Source organism: Mesoplodon bidens (genome assembly GCF_964165515.1).
Source record: "Mesoplodon bidens genome assembly, chromosome: 8".
NCBI classification, from domain to species: Eukaryota; Metazoa; Chordata; class Mammalia; order Artiodactyla; family Ziphiidae; genus Mesoplodon; species Mesoplodon bidens.
In genome coordinates, this window is record NC_138165.1 from 33,304,255 (window position 1) to 33,317,430 (window position 13,176).

At 34.2% G+C, this 13,176-nt stretch overlaps 1 protein-coding gene across 1 annotated transcript in view; it reads left to right on the top strand.

Annotated features, from left to right (window-relative positions):
• The window catches only part of LOC308621477 (sodium channel protein type 3 subunit alpha-like), a 111,367-nt gene that overhangs the window by 37,142 nt on the left and 61,049 nt on the right, over window positions 1-13,176 (top strand). Inside the window, 7 exon segments of the mRNA XM_081242072.1 lie at window positions 592-672; window positions 4,317-4,445; window positions 5,018-5,109; window positions 6,089-6,361; window positions 6,560-6,623; window positions 11,351-11,492; window positions 12,572-12,778. Of these exon segments, the coding sequence (XP_081098198.1) occupies window positions 592-672; window positions 4,317-4,445; window positions 5,018-5,109; window positions 6,089-6,361; window positions 6,560-6,623; window positions 11,351-11,492; window positions 12,572-12,778 (988 nt within the window).

A 13,176-nucleotide genomic window follows, 5' to 3' on the forward strand; every position in this document is an offset into this window, starting at 1 on the left:
AAATAGAAAGTTACAAAATAATACTAGCTCTTTAGCAAAAAATTGCCTCTCTCTTTATTCTTACGTTGTAAACGCTAAAGGAACAAGTTACATCATTATAAGACTGCTAGAGTTCCTAATTACAGTGGAATTCTCAATCAGTGTAATCCTCAAATATATGGGGCTGTACATTCTCAAGTGTATTATATTGCACTCATTAACCTTTTTTCTGTCAGTAGAAATTGTAAACAATACCTGAAGTATAACTTTTAGACTTACACTATAAACTTACTAAAGAATGGTCATTTCCCCTGCAGTGCAGTTTCACACAACTCACTGAAATGCAAAATTCCCATTTGCTTCAAATAGAGATCTCTATCTATTGAATTCAGTTTTGTGAGAAAATGATGTAAAATAAAAAAAAAATGGACCAAGAGTATATGACAGACTTTGAAGTTTCTTACTGTTTTTGCCATTGTTTTAAAAGAAATAAGTAAGGTTAATTTTACAGGTAACTTGTGTTGATTTTTTTCTTTTTTGTACTGGATCATTTTTAAGTGGCCATGACATTGTACTAGCATTTATTCCTTAACTATAATCTACTTTATTCAGTATGCTTATCATGTGCACTATTTTGACCAATTGTGTATTTATGACCCTGAGTAATCCTCCAGACTGGACAAAGAATGTAGAGTAAGTAGAAATAATTTCTTGGAATGAGAAATACACATTCAAATTCTCTAGCAATCTCCTTATAGTTATGGTCTGACTCATGGTTTCCACTTTTTTGAAGTCAGGCTAAACACTTTTAAGAAAAGTTATTTCCATAATATGAAAAAAATAGAGGAAGCTCTTTAGGGGACTTTTTCTCCTATGAGGTAGGTATTTCTTCTGACAAAGGACAGTATCTGTTTAAGAAAGGTTATTAATTGTATATACTAGGGGGTAAACTAAACAATAATTTAGCATAAAAGTTAAAACTGAATCACAGTTATGCACTTTAGATAAAATATAATTACCATTTGAATAATTTTATAAATAAACATTTTATTCTAGTATATTACCATTATTGTTATATTCTGATAGAATAGATTTAGGTGTTTAGCTCTATATTACTATATTAGGCATTTCAGTTATATGTTATAACATTACATTTAGGAAAAATACATTTAGGTATTTAAGTTACTTTGATGTTTAGTTATATTTCAACACATAGTTTATTTAGACAGAGGATGTGTGCTAAAACACCACAGATGTGTTCTGTAAAAAGGAAATATAGAACTACCATATGACCCAGCAATCCCACTACTGGGCATATACCCTGAGAAAACCATAATTCAAAAAAAGGTCATGTACCACAATGTTCATTGCAGCTCTATTTACAGTAGCCAGGACATGGAAGCAACCGAAGTGTCCATCGACAGATGAATGGATAAAGATGATGTGGCACATATATACAATGGAATATCACTCAGCCATAAAAAGAAACAAATTTGAGTTATTTGTAGTGAGGTGGGTGGACCTAGAGTCTGTCATACTGAGTGAAGTAACTCAGAAAGAGAAAAACAAATACCGTATGCTAACACATATACATGGAATCTAAAAAACAAACAAACAAACAAAAAACAATGGTTCTGAAGAACCTAGGGACAGGAATAAAGACGCAGACGTAGAGAATGGACTTGAGGACACGGGGAGGGGGAAGGGTAAGCTGGGATGAAGTGAGAGAGTGGCATGGACATATATACACTACCAAATGTAAAATAGATAGCTAGTGGGAAGCAGCCACATAGCACAGGGAGATCAGCTCGGTGCTTTGTGACCACCTAGAGGGGTGGGATAGGGAGGGTGGGAGGGAGACGCAAGAGGGAGGAGATATGGGGATATATGTATATGTATATCTGATTCACTTTGTTATAAGCAGAAACTAACACACCATTGTAAAGCAATTATACTCCAATAAAGATATTTAAAAAAAAGAGAGACAGGCAAAGGGGACACTTAAATATTATTATTTGAATATGCAGTTTTCTCTTTTTAAAGTCATTTTTAGAGATGACTATATCCATTATCAAAAGTCTTAGCTTTACAAAAGCTTTTGACTTACACAGTTTAGTTCGGAAACTTTGCACAGGTTTCTGATCAATTATCTCTAGTCAGTTGACAGCAAGGCAGCAGGAAAACAAGCAAAATATTAGTGGTTACAGCTAAAAAACAAAACAAAACAAAGAAACAAACAAAAAATCACGCAAAAAAACAGAGTCCAATGAAAAGAGAAGTCAGTTCCGACATGAAAATAGAAGTCACTGGTAGCAGAAACTGTCCCTGTACAAAGAGGTGGCATACTCCGAAGGCCTGAGGACCATATTGTATAGTGAAGGTTGTTATTATGTAAGGCAAGGCACTTCTATAGACATCAAAATTACAGGGGAAAATAAAACACCTTGTAAAATGGACAGAATCAACAATATGATTAAGAGCCTAGTGGGGGTACAGCCAAGAAAAATCAAGATCCCCTTGATTCTCACTGACCTGTTCAATCTAGTTTGCTAATAGGTACATCTGAACACCCATTCTGTGCAAAGCTGTCTCAAATGTTAAGTTCTAAGACCTCTCTTCCTTGGATAGCTATCACACTCACCATACACTCCAAATGTCCCCACAAATTTTCTTCCTTTTCCAAAAACAGGAATAGGAGCAGGGACTTTAATCTTGTTTCTAGTCTGTAGATAACTTAGAATTGCTTAAGTGTAAACCACAGGGCACTAACCATTAATAGGATAAACAGAACATACATGAGAGCTGTCTCTTATGCCTTTTGCAATGCCAGGTAACTCTCCAAGCAGAAATGTCATGGTGATTTTGTGTAATACACAAAGATCCAAACCAAAACACAGTAACCATAAGCTTGGCATTGTAAATTATGTCTTCCTAATAAAGTCAGTTACTTCATAATAAGTAAAGATAGCAGTTATACTTACTCCTCATGAAATTAATTGAATTGTTTAAAAAAGGAAGACTTAGGAAAACTAGACGTGAAGATTTCTGCATACATTTTCCTTTGATTTCTTTGTTCCCTCATAAGAGAGAAATTTCTACAGAAAAAAAATGCGAAAATAACTCTCCTAACTTTTTTCACATATAAAATACTAGTAGGTTAGAAAAGATAATGAATTTTAATGAAAGTAAATTAAATCTTTGTGGCTTGAGAGGAGTAATCTGAAGAACAAACTTAGATTGTACTTTTAAAAAGAATCCACTGTTGAAAAACAAGTACTCTCTCCCAACTATTTTTGGAAGAAACAGAAATAACTTGTATTGTCAACACTCAAAGGAGAGAGGGCTAGAAATTCACTACCAAACAACAAATGGAAAAGTTTTTCACCATTTTGGAGGCTGAAACTTGAATTTGAGCATGTTTAAATGATTTGGCCCAACTGCGTAGTAACTGATGAGAGGTTAGATTCAGGAATTTTGGTATCCCTGAATGTTGGTAATTTTGGTAATCGTGTAAACACACACAGAGAAAATACTAATGCACTGAAAGTTTTTTGATGAATACGTATATATACATATATATATATATATATTTGGTGAATATATGTGTGTGTGTGTATATATATATATATATATATATAGAGAGAGAGAGAGAGAGAGAGAGAGAGAGAGAGAGAAAAGCAGATTTATAACTTTATGCCTGAATCTTAAAGATAAAAAGGGGAAGTACATTTTCTAGATTAGACATGTAAAATATCCTCCAAAATTATTTTAATCATTAAGAAAATTGAGTGAAATATTTTATTATAAATAAACAAATCCAAGAAATGTTATCTCTAGAGCTATAATGTCCAATGAGCTATAATGTCCAATGAGCCACATGCAGCTATTGAAACTTGAAATTTGGCTAGTCTTAATTGTTGAAAGAATAACATTTTAGATATATTGGTTTAAATAAAATATAATATGCAAACTAAGTTTACTCATTCTTTCTTTTTTATTTGGTTACTAGAAGTTTTAAAACTACATATGTAGCTTGTATTATATTTCATTTGGACAGTGTTGCTCTAGCAGATCAAGCTTGATAATTATCCATAAAACAGATGAAACTATTATTCTAAAACCTAAATATTTAAACAAGATCAGATTCTTTGTGGAAGATATTATCTCTTCAGTTTAACCCTTTACTCAAGCTCATAAGATTAAACTAGTAGGTTTTTTTTGTAAGTGGAAATAAGGAACAAGGACTTAGTGAAGTGAAAAACCACAAAAGGATAGGATTTGCTATATTTTAACAGTTCAAACGAAACAGTTAATTTTTGTTTGGATGCTTTTCCTAGGTACACATTCACTGGAATCTATACCTTTGAGTCACTTATAAAAATCTTGGCAAGAGGGTTTTGCTTAGAAGATTTTACATTCCTTCGTGATCCATGGAACTGGCTGGATTTCAGTGTCATTGTGATGGCGTGAGTATTTTTGAAAACATGTTAAGCTCAAAGGAATGAAAATAGTTGCAGCATAAATCAGGTAGTTGTGACATATTTTTAAAGTAGAGTTTGCTTATAAGCCAAACTAACTATATGCTTCATATATTTTGAGAATATATATTAGAATATATATTGCAAGGTAAATATATCTGGTAAATGAGCAATAAATGGAATTACCTTCATGTCATATAGCCTTCTACTTCATCAAAGTGAAGTTATTCATTGACTATAATTTAATACCACCAACTGTACTTCGATTAGTTTTGTAAACAAACTTGTTCATATTAGTGAAAACTGCATTGAAATAAAGCAGCAATATTTTATTCCATAAAGGCAGCTGTAAACAAACTTGTTCATATTAGTGAAAACTGCATTGAAATAAAGCAGCAATATTTTATTCCGTAAAGGCAGCTGTTAGCATATGGCACCCTGAAGTCTATAGCATTTCCATAAAACTCGAGGGGCTCTATATGCCAAACCAACCCACTTTTCATTCTTTACTTAGTATAAAATTTTCCAAAACTATCAGTAACTCTGATTTAATTCTACAGGTATGTAACAGAATTTGTAAGCCTAGGCAATGTTTCAGCCCTTCGAACTTTCAGAGTCTTGAGAGCTCTGAAAACAATTTCTGTAATCCCAGGTAAGAAGAAACTGGTGTAAGATGGTAGGCCCCTTATATCTCCAACTTTTCTTTTGTGTTATTGTGTTTGTGTGTGAACTCCCTATTACAGATATGTGACAGAGTTTGTGGACCTGGGCAATGTCTCAGCGTTGAGAACATTCAGAGTTCTCCGAGCACTGAAAACAATTTCAGTCATTCCAGGTGAGAGCTAGCTTAAACACCGAGGCTGACTTTAAATACACTGTAATAATATTGAGGTTGAAATTACACTTATAACATTAGCCTTGTTGCTTATAGGTTGTCATCTTCAAGAATGCCAAATGAGATTACATGTTTATTTATAAAGTCAGCCTTTGAGTTTAACAGAGAATTGCATGAGGTGTCTATAAAAAATACTAGTTTTGCTCTCTTTCTCACCCACTTTTTTTTGCATTTACGATGCAATGTTTTCTTCCTTACGTTCTAAAAAAAGCTTTGCTACCATGGCTTTACTAACTGATTTAGATTTTACCATTTACTGCGGATCTATTTTGGAAGTGGATCTCCTCTTATAAAGGAGAAAAGTTTATTATTGAACAGCATGTACATGGCATGGGATTTTTATTATTTTAAAATTCTTTCCTCCTTTAAATCATTGCTACTTGGAAGCTAGTATTAAAAACTGGTTGGAGAGAAACAGCCTCATGAAACACAAAATCTGAAGTGTAAAACAACTGCAAGTTTGACTTTACATGTTCGTGGCAGCACATAAAACCACACATTAAGAAAGCCTCCTGCCGAGATATTTACACTTTTATTTTAAACCTCCAGAAAGCACACTGATCATAAATCAGATCTGCTCTTCATCCATTTCCCAAACCATCTGGCTGTCCATAAAGCTTTGGTGTCTAAAGAGACAAACGATTGTTTGTGGGAAAAGAGAATGTGTATAACTATTAAGAAGACATTGTGGCTTATGACACTCTTCCTCAGCTGACCTATCCTTCTCTCTCCTCAGGTTTAAAGACCATCGTAGGGGCCCTGATCCAGTCTGTGAAGAAGCTTTCTGACGTCATGATCTTGACTGTGTTCTGTCTGAGCGTGTTTGCTCTAATTGGTCTGCAGCTGTTCATGGGCAACCTGCGGAATAAATGTTTGCAATGGCCCCCAAGCGATTCTGCTTTTGAAACCAACACCACCTCCTTCTTTAATGGCACAATGAATTCAAATGGGACATTTGTTAATGTAACAATGCGCACATTTAACTGGAAGGATTACATTGAAGACGACAGTAAGAAAGATTGCTCCATTGTTAATCTCAGTGTTGCTGAATGAGTTTTCAACTATAAATAGTTGAGGCTGTGGGCTTGAAGCCATCTTTGTAAATTGGTGTCCACTTTGGAAATAACTGAACTAAACAAATTCTCATTTGTTCCTAATGGCAATCGGACTGATATGAAATGAAACAGTTTATTCTTTATATTAACAGGTCACTTTTATGTTTTGGATGGACAAAAAGACCCTTTACTCTGTGGAAATGGCTCAGATGCAGGGTAAGGAAAACTTTTTTCTAAAGATGTAGAACACTTTGGAAAAAAAAGCAAATAAGAAAAATATACCGGGGTAGCCTTACACGTGTATAATAAAGAGTGGTACTGCCTACCTAGGAAGTACCTTCTCTGTCTTAATTGGATTGGTATCAATTCTAAACTCACAGCCATTAAAATCATCCCTTTGGGTGAAGAACTGTCATCAAGAATTTGACAGTTAAGATGTACCTGAATTATTGCTCCAAGTGTGAAGGCCCAGCATCTGTCTTGTCTGTAAACCCATCAGAGCCATTTAAGAATTACAGGGAAGGAAACATAAGATGGGTACATTTTGATTGATGTGAGGATGTATTGATGGGATAAGTTTTGCTGTCGCTAGAAATGATCCAGACTGTAACATGGTCTTCAGGGTGCAAACCCAGTTGGGAAACTGCTTTGAGAGACTTATATATTCTTGAAATAGCATGAAATCCTGTGTGCAAGGAAGCCACGTGGCAGATGTATGTCAAAGGCATGTTTGAGTCTGCATCTGCATATTTTACATTTTTTTTCACATTCCACAATAAGAGATGCTGTAATGTCTTAGCCATCCTGCTAGTCTCTCATACTTAACATATTTTGCCAAGAGAATTATAAATTAATTTTAAGTCAGGGTAGAGAGTGAATTCCTTAGAAGCCAAGGGATAGCAATAGTAAGTGACTCTTAGATCACAGAACTTATACAGAACATATTTTGAGCCATCCTAGAAAATGGGAAACTGCTGTGGTCATAAAGGTTTAAGAGGGTTACTGAAACCATATACCAGTCACAGAGATGGAATTTGGGGGAAATTTTTTTTCCTGATAGTTTTCTCAAACTTTGGTAGGAGAATATGGTTGAATAAGAGCATAGATTCTACAGTTTATATATACCTGGGTTCAAATCCTACCTCCACCATTTACAAACTCTTTGACCTTGGAAAAGTGTCCAAAGCTCTCTGTATTTGAGTTTATTTATTTCTAAAATGAAGAGAGTAATATCATCTCCCCCTTGGGGTTATTATGGTGATTAATTACTTAATACATATAAAGCACTTAGACTAGCACCTGGTCCATCAAAAACATTTATTGCATGTTAGCTATTGTTTTTATTATTACAGTTAATGTAAAAACCTAGATGAAATTTTGGATAAGGTTGGTTAATGCATACTTTATCCCTACTAACCCATACTAATCCCTTCCCTTTATTGAGTACCTGCTATGGGTCAGGTAATTTACATGGTAAAATTGACCACCACTCTATTGTTAAATGTCAAATAAAATTCTAAAGAAATCTATGCAATTTCAAGACTTCCTATAAGACTACAGTCGTTAAGACAATATGGTATTGGGAAATAGTAGATATAGATCAATGAAACAGAGCAGACAGCCAAAAAAATAGACCACAAAAAATGTCGTCAACTAGTTTTTGACAAAGAAGAAAATGCAATTCAATAGAGGAAGGAAAATTTTTTCAAAAAATGGTGCTAAAACAATTGGTGATCCATATGCAATAAAATGAATCTAGATACAGCTTTACACCCTACACAAAAATTAACTCAAAACTAATCATAAACCTAAATGTAAAATACAAAATTATTAAAATTCTTTAAGAAAACATAGAATAAAAGCTACATGACTTCGGAATTTGTGAAGAGTTTTTAAATGCAACCCCAATAGCACAGTCCATGAAAGAAATAATTGATAAGTTGGACTTTATTAAAATTAAAAGCTTCTGCTCTGCAAAGACACTGTAAAGGGAGTGAAAAGACAAGCCATAGAGTGGGAAAAAGTATTTGCAAAACACATATCTGATAAAGGACTTGTATCCAAAATAAACAAAGCACCCGTAAAACTCAAGAAAAGAAAACAAATAACCCAATTTAAAAATGGGCAAAACTCTGAACAGACACCTTACAGAAGAATATACACAGATAGCTAATATGGATATATAAAGATGCTCAACATCTTTTGTCACTAGGGAGTTGAAAGTAAAACAATGATGAGTTACTACTATATAGCTATTAGAATGACAGAAATTTTTTTAAAAAACTGAAAATACCAACTGCTGGTGAAGATGCAGAACAGGAATTCTCATTCATTCATTGCTGGTTGGAATGCAAAATAGTATGGCCACTTTAAAAGACAATTTGGCAGTTTCTTAAAAAATAAACACAGTCTTACCATACAACTCAGCAACTGCCCTACTAAATATTTAGCTAATTAATTTGAAATTTTATATCCACACAAAATCCTGATATGAATATTTATATCAGCTGCATTCATAATCACAAGAAACTGGAAGCAATCAAGTTATCCCTCAAGAAGTGAGTAAACAAACTGTGGAATACTCATACAATGAAATATTACTGAGTAATAAAAAGAAATGAGCCATCAAGCCATAAAAACATTGATGAACCTTAAATGCATATTAATAAGTTAAAAAAAGCCAATCTGAAAAAGCTACATTCTGTATAATTCCAATTACATGACATTCTGAAAAAGATACACAATAGAGATGATAAAAAGATCAATGTTTTCCACGGGTTCAGGGTAGGGCCTTGACTGGTTGATGCATAGGGGATTTTTTAGGGTGGAGAAACTATTCTGTATGATTCTGAAATGGTGAACGTTAAGCATTTGTCAAATTCATAGAACTTTACAGCACAAAGACTAAACAGTATAAGCAAAAAAAAATCTTATGTGAGGTTTAGGGATCCCAGGTTGAAACACAGAATGTGACAAAGGTTTCTAAATATATTTTAACATATAAAATAACTTCACTGAAGGAGGGGAATAGGTGCTAATCTAAGTAACTTTAGAAATGAATGGAGCCTGTAAGACTAAGGCAAAAGGAACTGTACTCTATTTGATAAAGTTGTTTTCCATGATAATATGGATTAACAATACTGAAACAATTATACATGTATACTGGTACTGAACAATTAAGTATATAGATAGCAGATGAAGAAGCCAGGTTTCTCACTTTTGGAGTGAGGGGTTACAGATAAGCAAAGGGAGGAGGATGAGTCCAGAATGATCCCATAGTAACGAAATAAAGTTGGAGAAATGAGTATGACTATATATTTAGCTTAATCTAGGCACATACAAAAATATATACATATGGTGTTAGAAAGCAAGATCTGGGTGCTGTGTTTATTACCAAGGCAGTGTCATTGCTTCTAGGTCCTCAGCTGGCAGAGCAAGGAGATATATGTGTATACACAAACACATACACACACTTATCATGATTTCTAATGCTGTTCTTCAATAAAAGAGCAAAGGCTCCTTGGAGAAATGGCTGATTCTAGGACTGGGGTAGAAAATATAACAGATGAGCCTGGAGCATCTTGTAGTTCCAGAATGTAAGAAAGTGCTGAAAAACAAACAAAAACAAAACACACACCTCCATGGGTTGTGGCAAAGAGATACAGAAGTCAAGTGAAAAAGCTCCCAATGGCCAAAACTGGAACAATTTGAGCAAAAAATTACAATAATTGTATTATAATTCAAAGTATAAAATGAATATCCATGAGTACATACTTATATAAATAACTGATTGAATAAATAAATAGATAAATGAGAGATAATAGATATATCTCATGCAGAAGAATTCCAAATAATTTCTGTACATACTCCACTCTTAAGAAGGTGGATCATAACTCCCTGCTCCTTATGTGTAGGCTGCACATAATGACTTTATTCAAAGAGTGCAGTATGGAAAAAGAAGAAAAAGAAAGAGTAAATTTACAGTGGAGAAACCTGACAAACACTATCTCACCTGACAAACACTATCTCAAGTCAGGTGATGAAAGTTAGCATCAACAGTGATAAGTCATACTGATAGCATGTACCCTTGATATGATGTAAGGATAATAATATTTTACGTCTGTGGTCTTCCTCCCAAAAAATCCATAACTTCAATATCTAATCATGAGAAAAACATCAGACAAATCCCAATTGAAAGATATTCTTCAAAATACCTGACCAGTATTCCTCAAAAATGCCAAGGTAATCAGAAACAAGGGAAAGTCTGATAAACTGTCACAGCCAAGAGGAGCCTAATGAGACATGATGACTAAATGTAATGTGCATCCTGGATGGGATCCTGGAACATAAAAAGGATATTAGGGAAAAACGGAGAAAATATGACTAAATTATGGACTTTGGTTAATAATAATATATCAATATTGATTGAAATGTACCACACCAACATAAGATGTTAATTATATGGGAAACTAGGCATGGGATATATGGGAAGTCTCTGTACTCCCTTTGCAATTTTTCTGCACATCTAAAAATTATTCTAAAATATAAGTTTTATTTTAGGAATTTTTATAGAAGTGAATAATGAAGTAACTCATTAAGTTGTTCCCTACCTTTTGTTTTCTGACTTTTCATTTTTAATCATTGATTCTTGCCACTTTGAAAAGAAAGTGTCAGAGGCAAAAAAAAATGTGTGGTTGCTGCCTCTCTGCCATTCTAAATGTCTATAAATGATTCCTCACACCTAAGTTTTCTATTGATTTTCCTAATAAATTTCATCTGATAACAGTTTCACTGTGAGCAATTATCTAAAGTGTTCTGGAAATGAAGGCAAGCAAATTCATCGCAGACAGCAACTCTGGGTTTTGACAATTCCTATAAATTAATATGGATTGAAATAGCTATAATTGCTCTGCTGACCCCAGCTCCATTTCTCTCTCTTGCAGCCAGTGTCCGGAAGGATACATCTGTGTGAAGGCTGGTCGAAATCCCAACTATGACTACACAAGCTTCGACACTTTTAGCTGGGCTTTCTTGTCTCTATTTCGACTCATGACTCAAGACTACTGGGAGAACCTCTACCAGCTGGTAAGTGTATTAGTCCCTTTGGGTTGCTATAACAAAATGCCATAACAGAAATACATTTCTCAGAGTTCTGGAGGCTGGGGAGTCCAAGATCAAGACACCAGCATGATCGCATTCTGACAAGAGCCCTCTTCCCGGTTCATAAGCTGACATCTTCTTGCTGTGTCATCACCCAGAGGAAGGGGTTAGGGATCTCTCTGGAGTCTCTTTTTATTAGGCACTAATCCCATTCATGCGGGCTCCACTCTCATGACCTAAGCACCTCCCAGAGGCCACACCTTCTAATAGCACTACAATTCGCATTAGGATTTCAACATATTAATTTGGGCGGGGCGGGGGGGGACACACATATTCAGAGCACAGCAGAAAGGTTTAAACTAACATGCATGGAATTTAAATTTATGAACATATATGAAATGACTACTATAGATATTTGTTTATAACACTCTAGAATACAGAGAAGGGTACAGCATAAAGCAAGTGTGCCTAGGATCCCAATTGTTCATTCAGTCAGTACATGTATATTGAGATTCTTCGATGACAAGCATTCTGCTAGGGGTTATGGAGGATGCAGAGAATGTTCATGACTTTGAGTTTATAATATAGTTGTGGATTTAACAAGAACATGTGAAAAGATTTCAAAACTCAATTATATAAAAATTTCAAATTAAACCTAAGGTTAATTGCAGCTAGAAGAGAAGAAAGATGTTCTCTCTAGATGATGTGGAGAGTAGTAACTCCATTGAAAGGAATTAAAAATAGTGTCCTTACTTGTAATATTGCCCTACATTATAGACTCTAAGAAAAGCATTTTAGTAGTGCTCAAATATATATCCAGTATATACTAATTTGAAATGTGTGTGCTTACATCAAATGACACTACAATCAAGCCTCAAATAACTTAACTATTATTTGTGTGTCTGTCTGTGTGTGTGCATTTTAACACCAAATAAAATCTTGGTCAAAATACATTGAATGCTAAAAAGCATTTGTCTTCTGACTGTCTAATGATGCTAATCCGATCTTTATTTGGGGACATTTTATAAAATATTGTTGAAATTTATCTTTTTTTTTTCCCCTAGACGTTACGTGCTGCTGGAAAAACATACATGATATTTTTTGTCCTGGTGATTTTCTTGGGCTCTTTTTATTTGGTGAATTTGATCCTGGCTGTGGTGGCCATGGCCTATGAAGAACAGAATCAGGCCACCTTAGAAGAGGCAGAACAGAAAGAGGCTGAATTTCAGCAAATGCTCGAACAGATTAAAAAGCAACAGGAAGAAGCTCAGGTACTAAGTGATAATAAGCAAAGCTGCTTTATTATTATTATTATTATCATTGTTATTATTATTTAGTTTTAAGTAGGAATATTGTTGTACCATAGAGGTCAAACTGGAACTGGCTTTTCATTTGGCATACAGGCATTGCCATTAGAAAAGAGAAAGCTATTCAAACATAAAATTGTTTCCTAAGTTAGAGTCAGAGTAGCTTTTTAGATATTATAGATAAGGAAATTAGCTCAGGGTAGAAAACATATTCAGAATAAGGTTAACTATGCAATTGTCACATGAAAACTCAGGGGAGATTTTGATTTTCAGTTTAATGTAGAAAAGATACATAATGGATACTTCCAACTATTCCTGTTTTACCCCTAATTACAACATTTGAAGTTTTATTCTATAGTTGA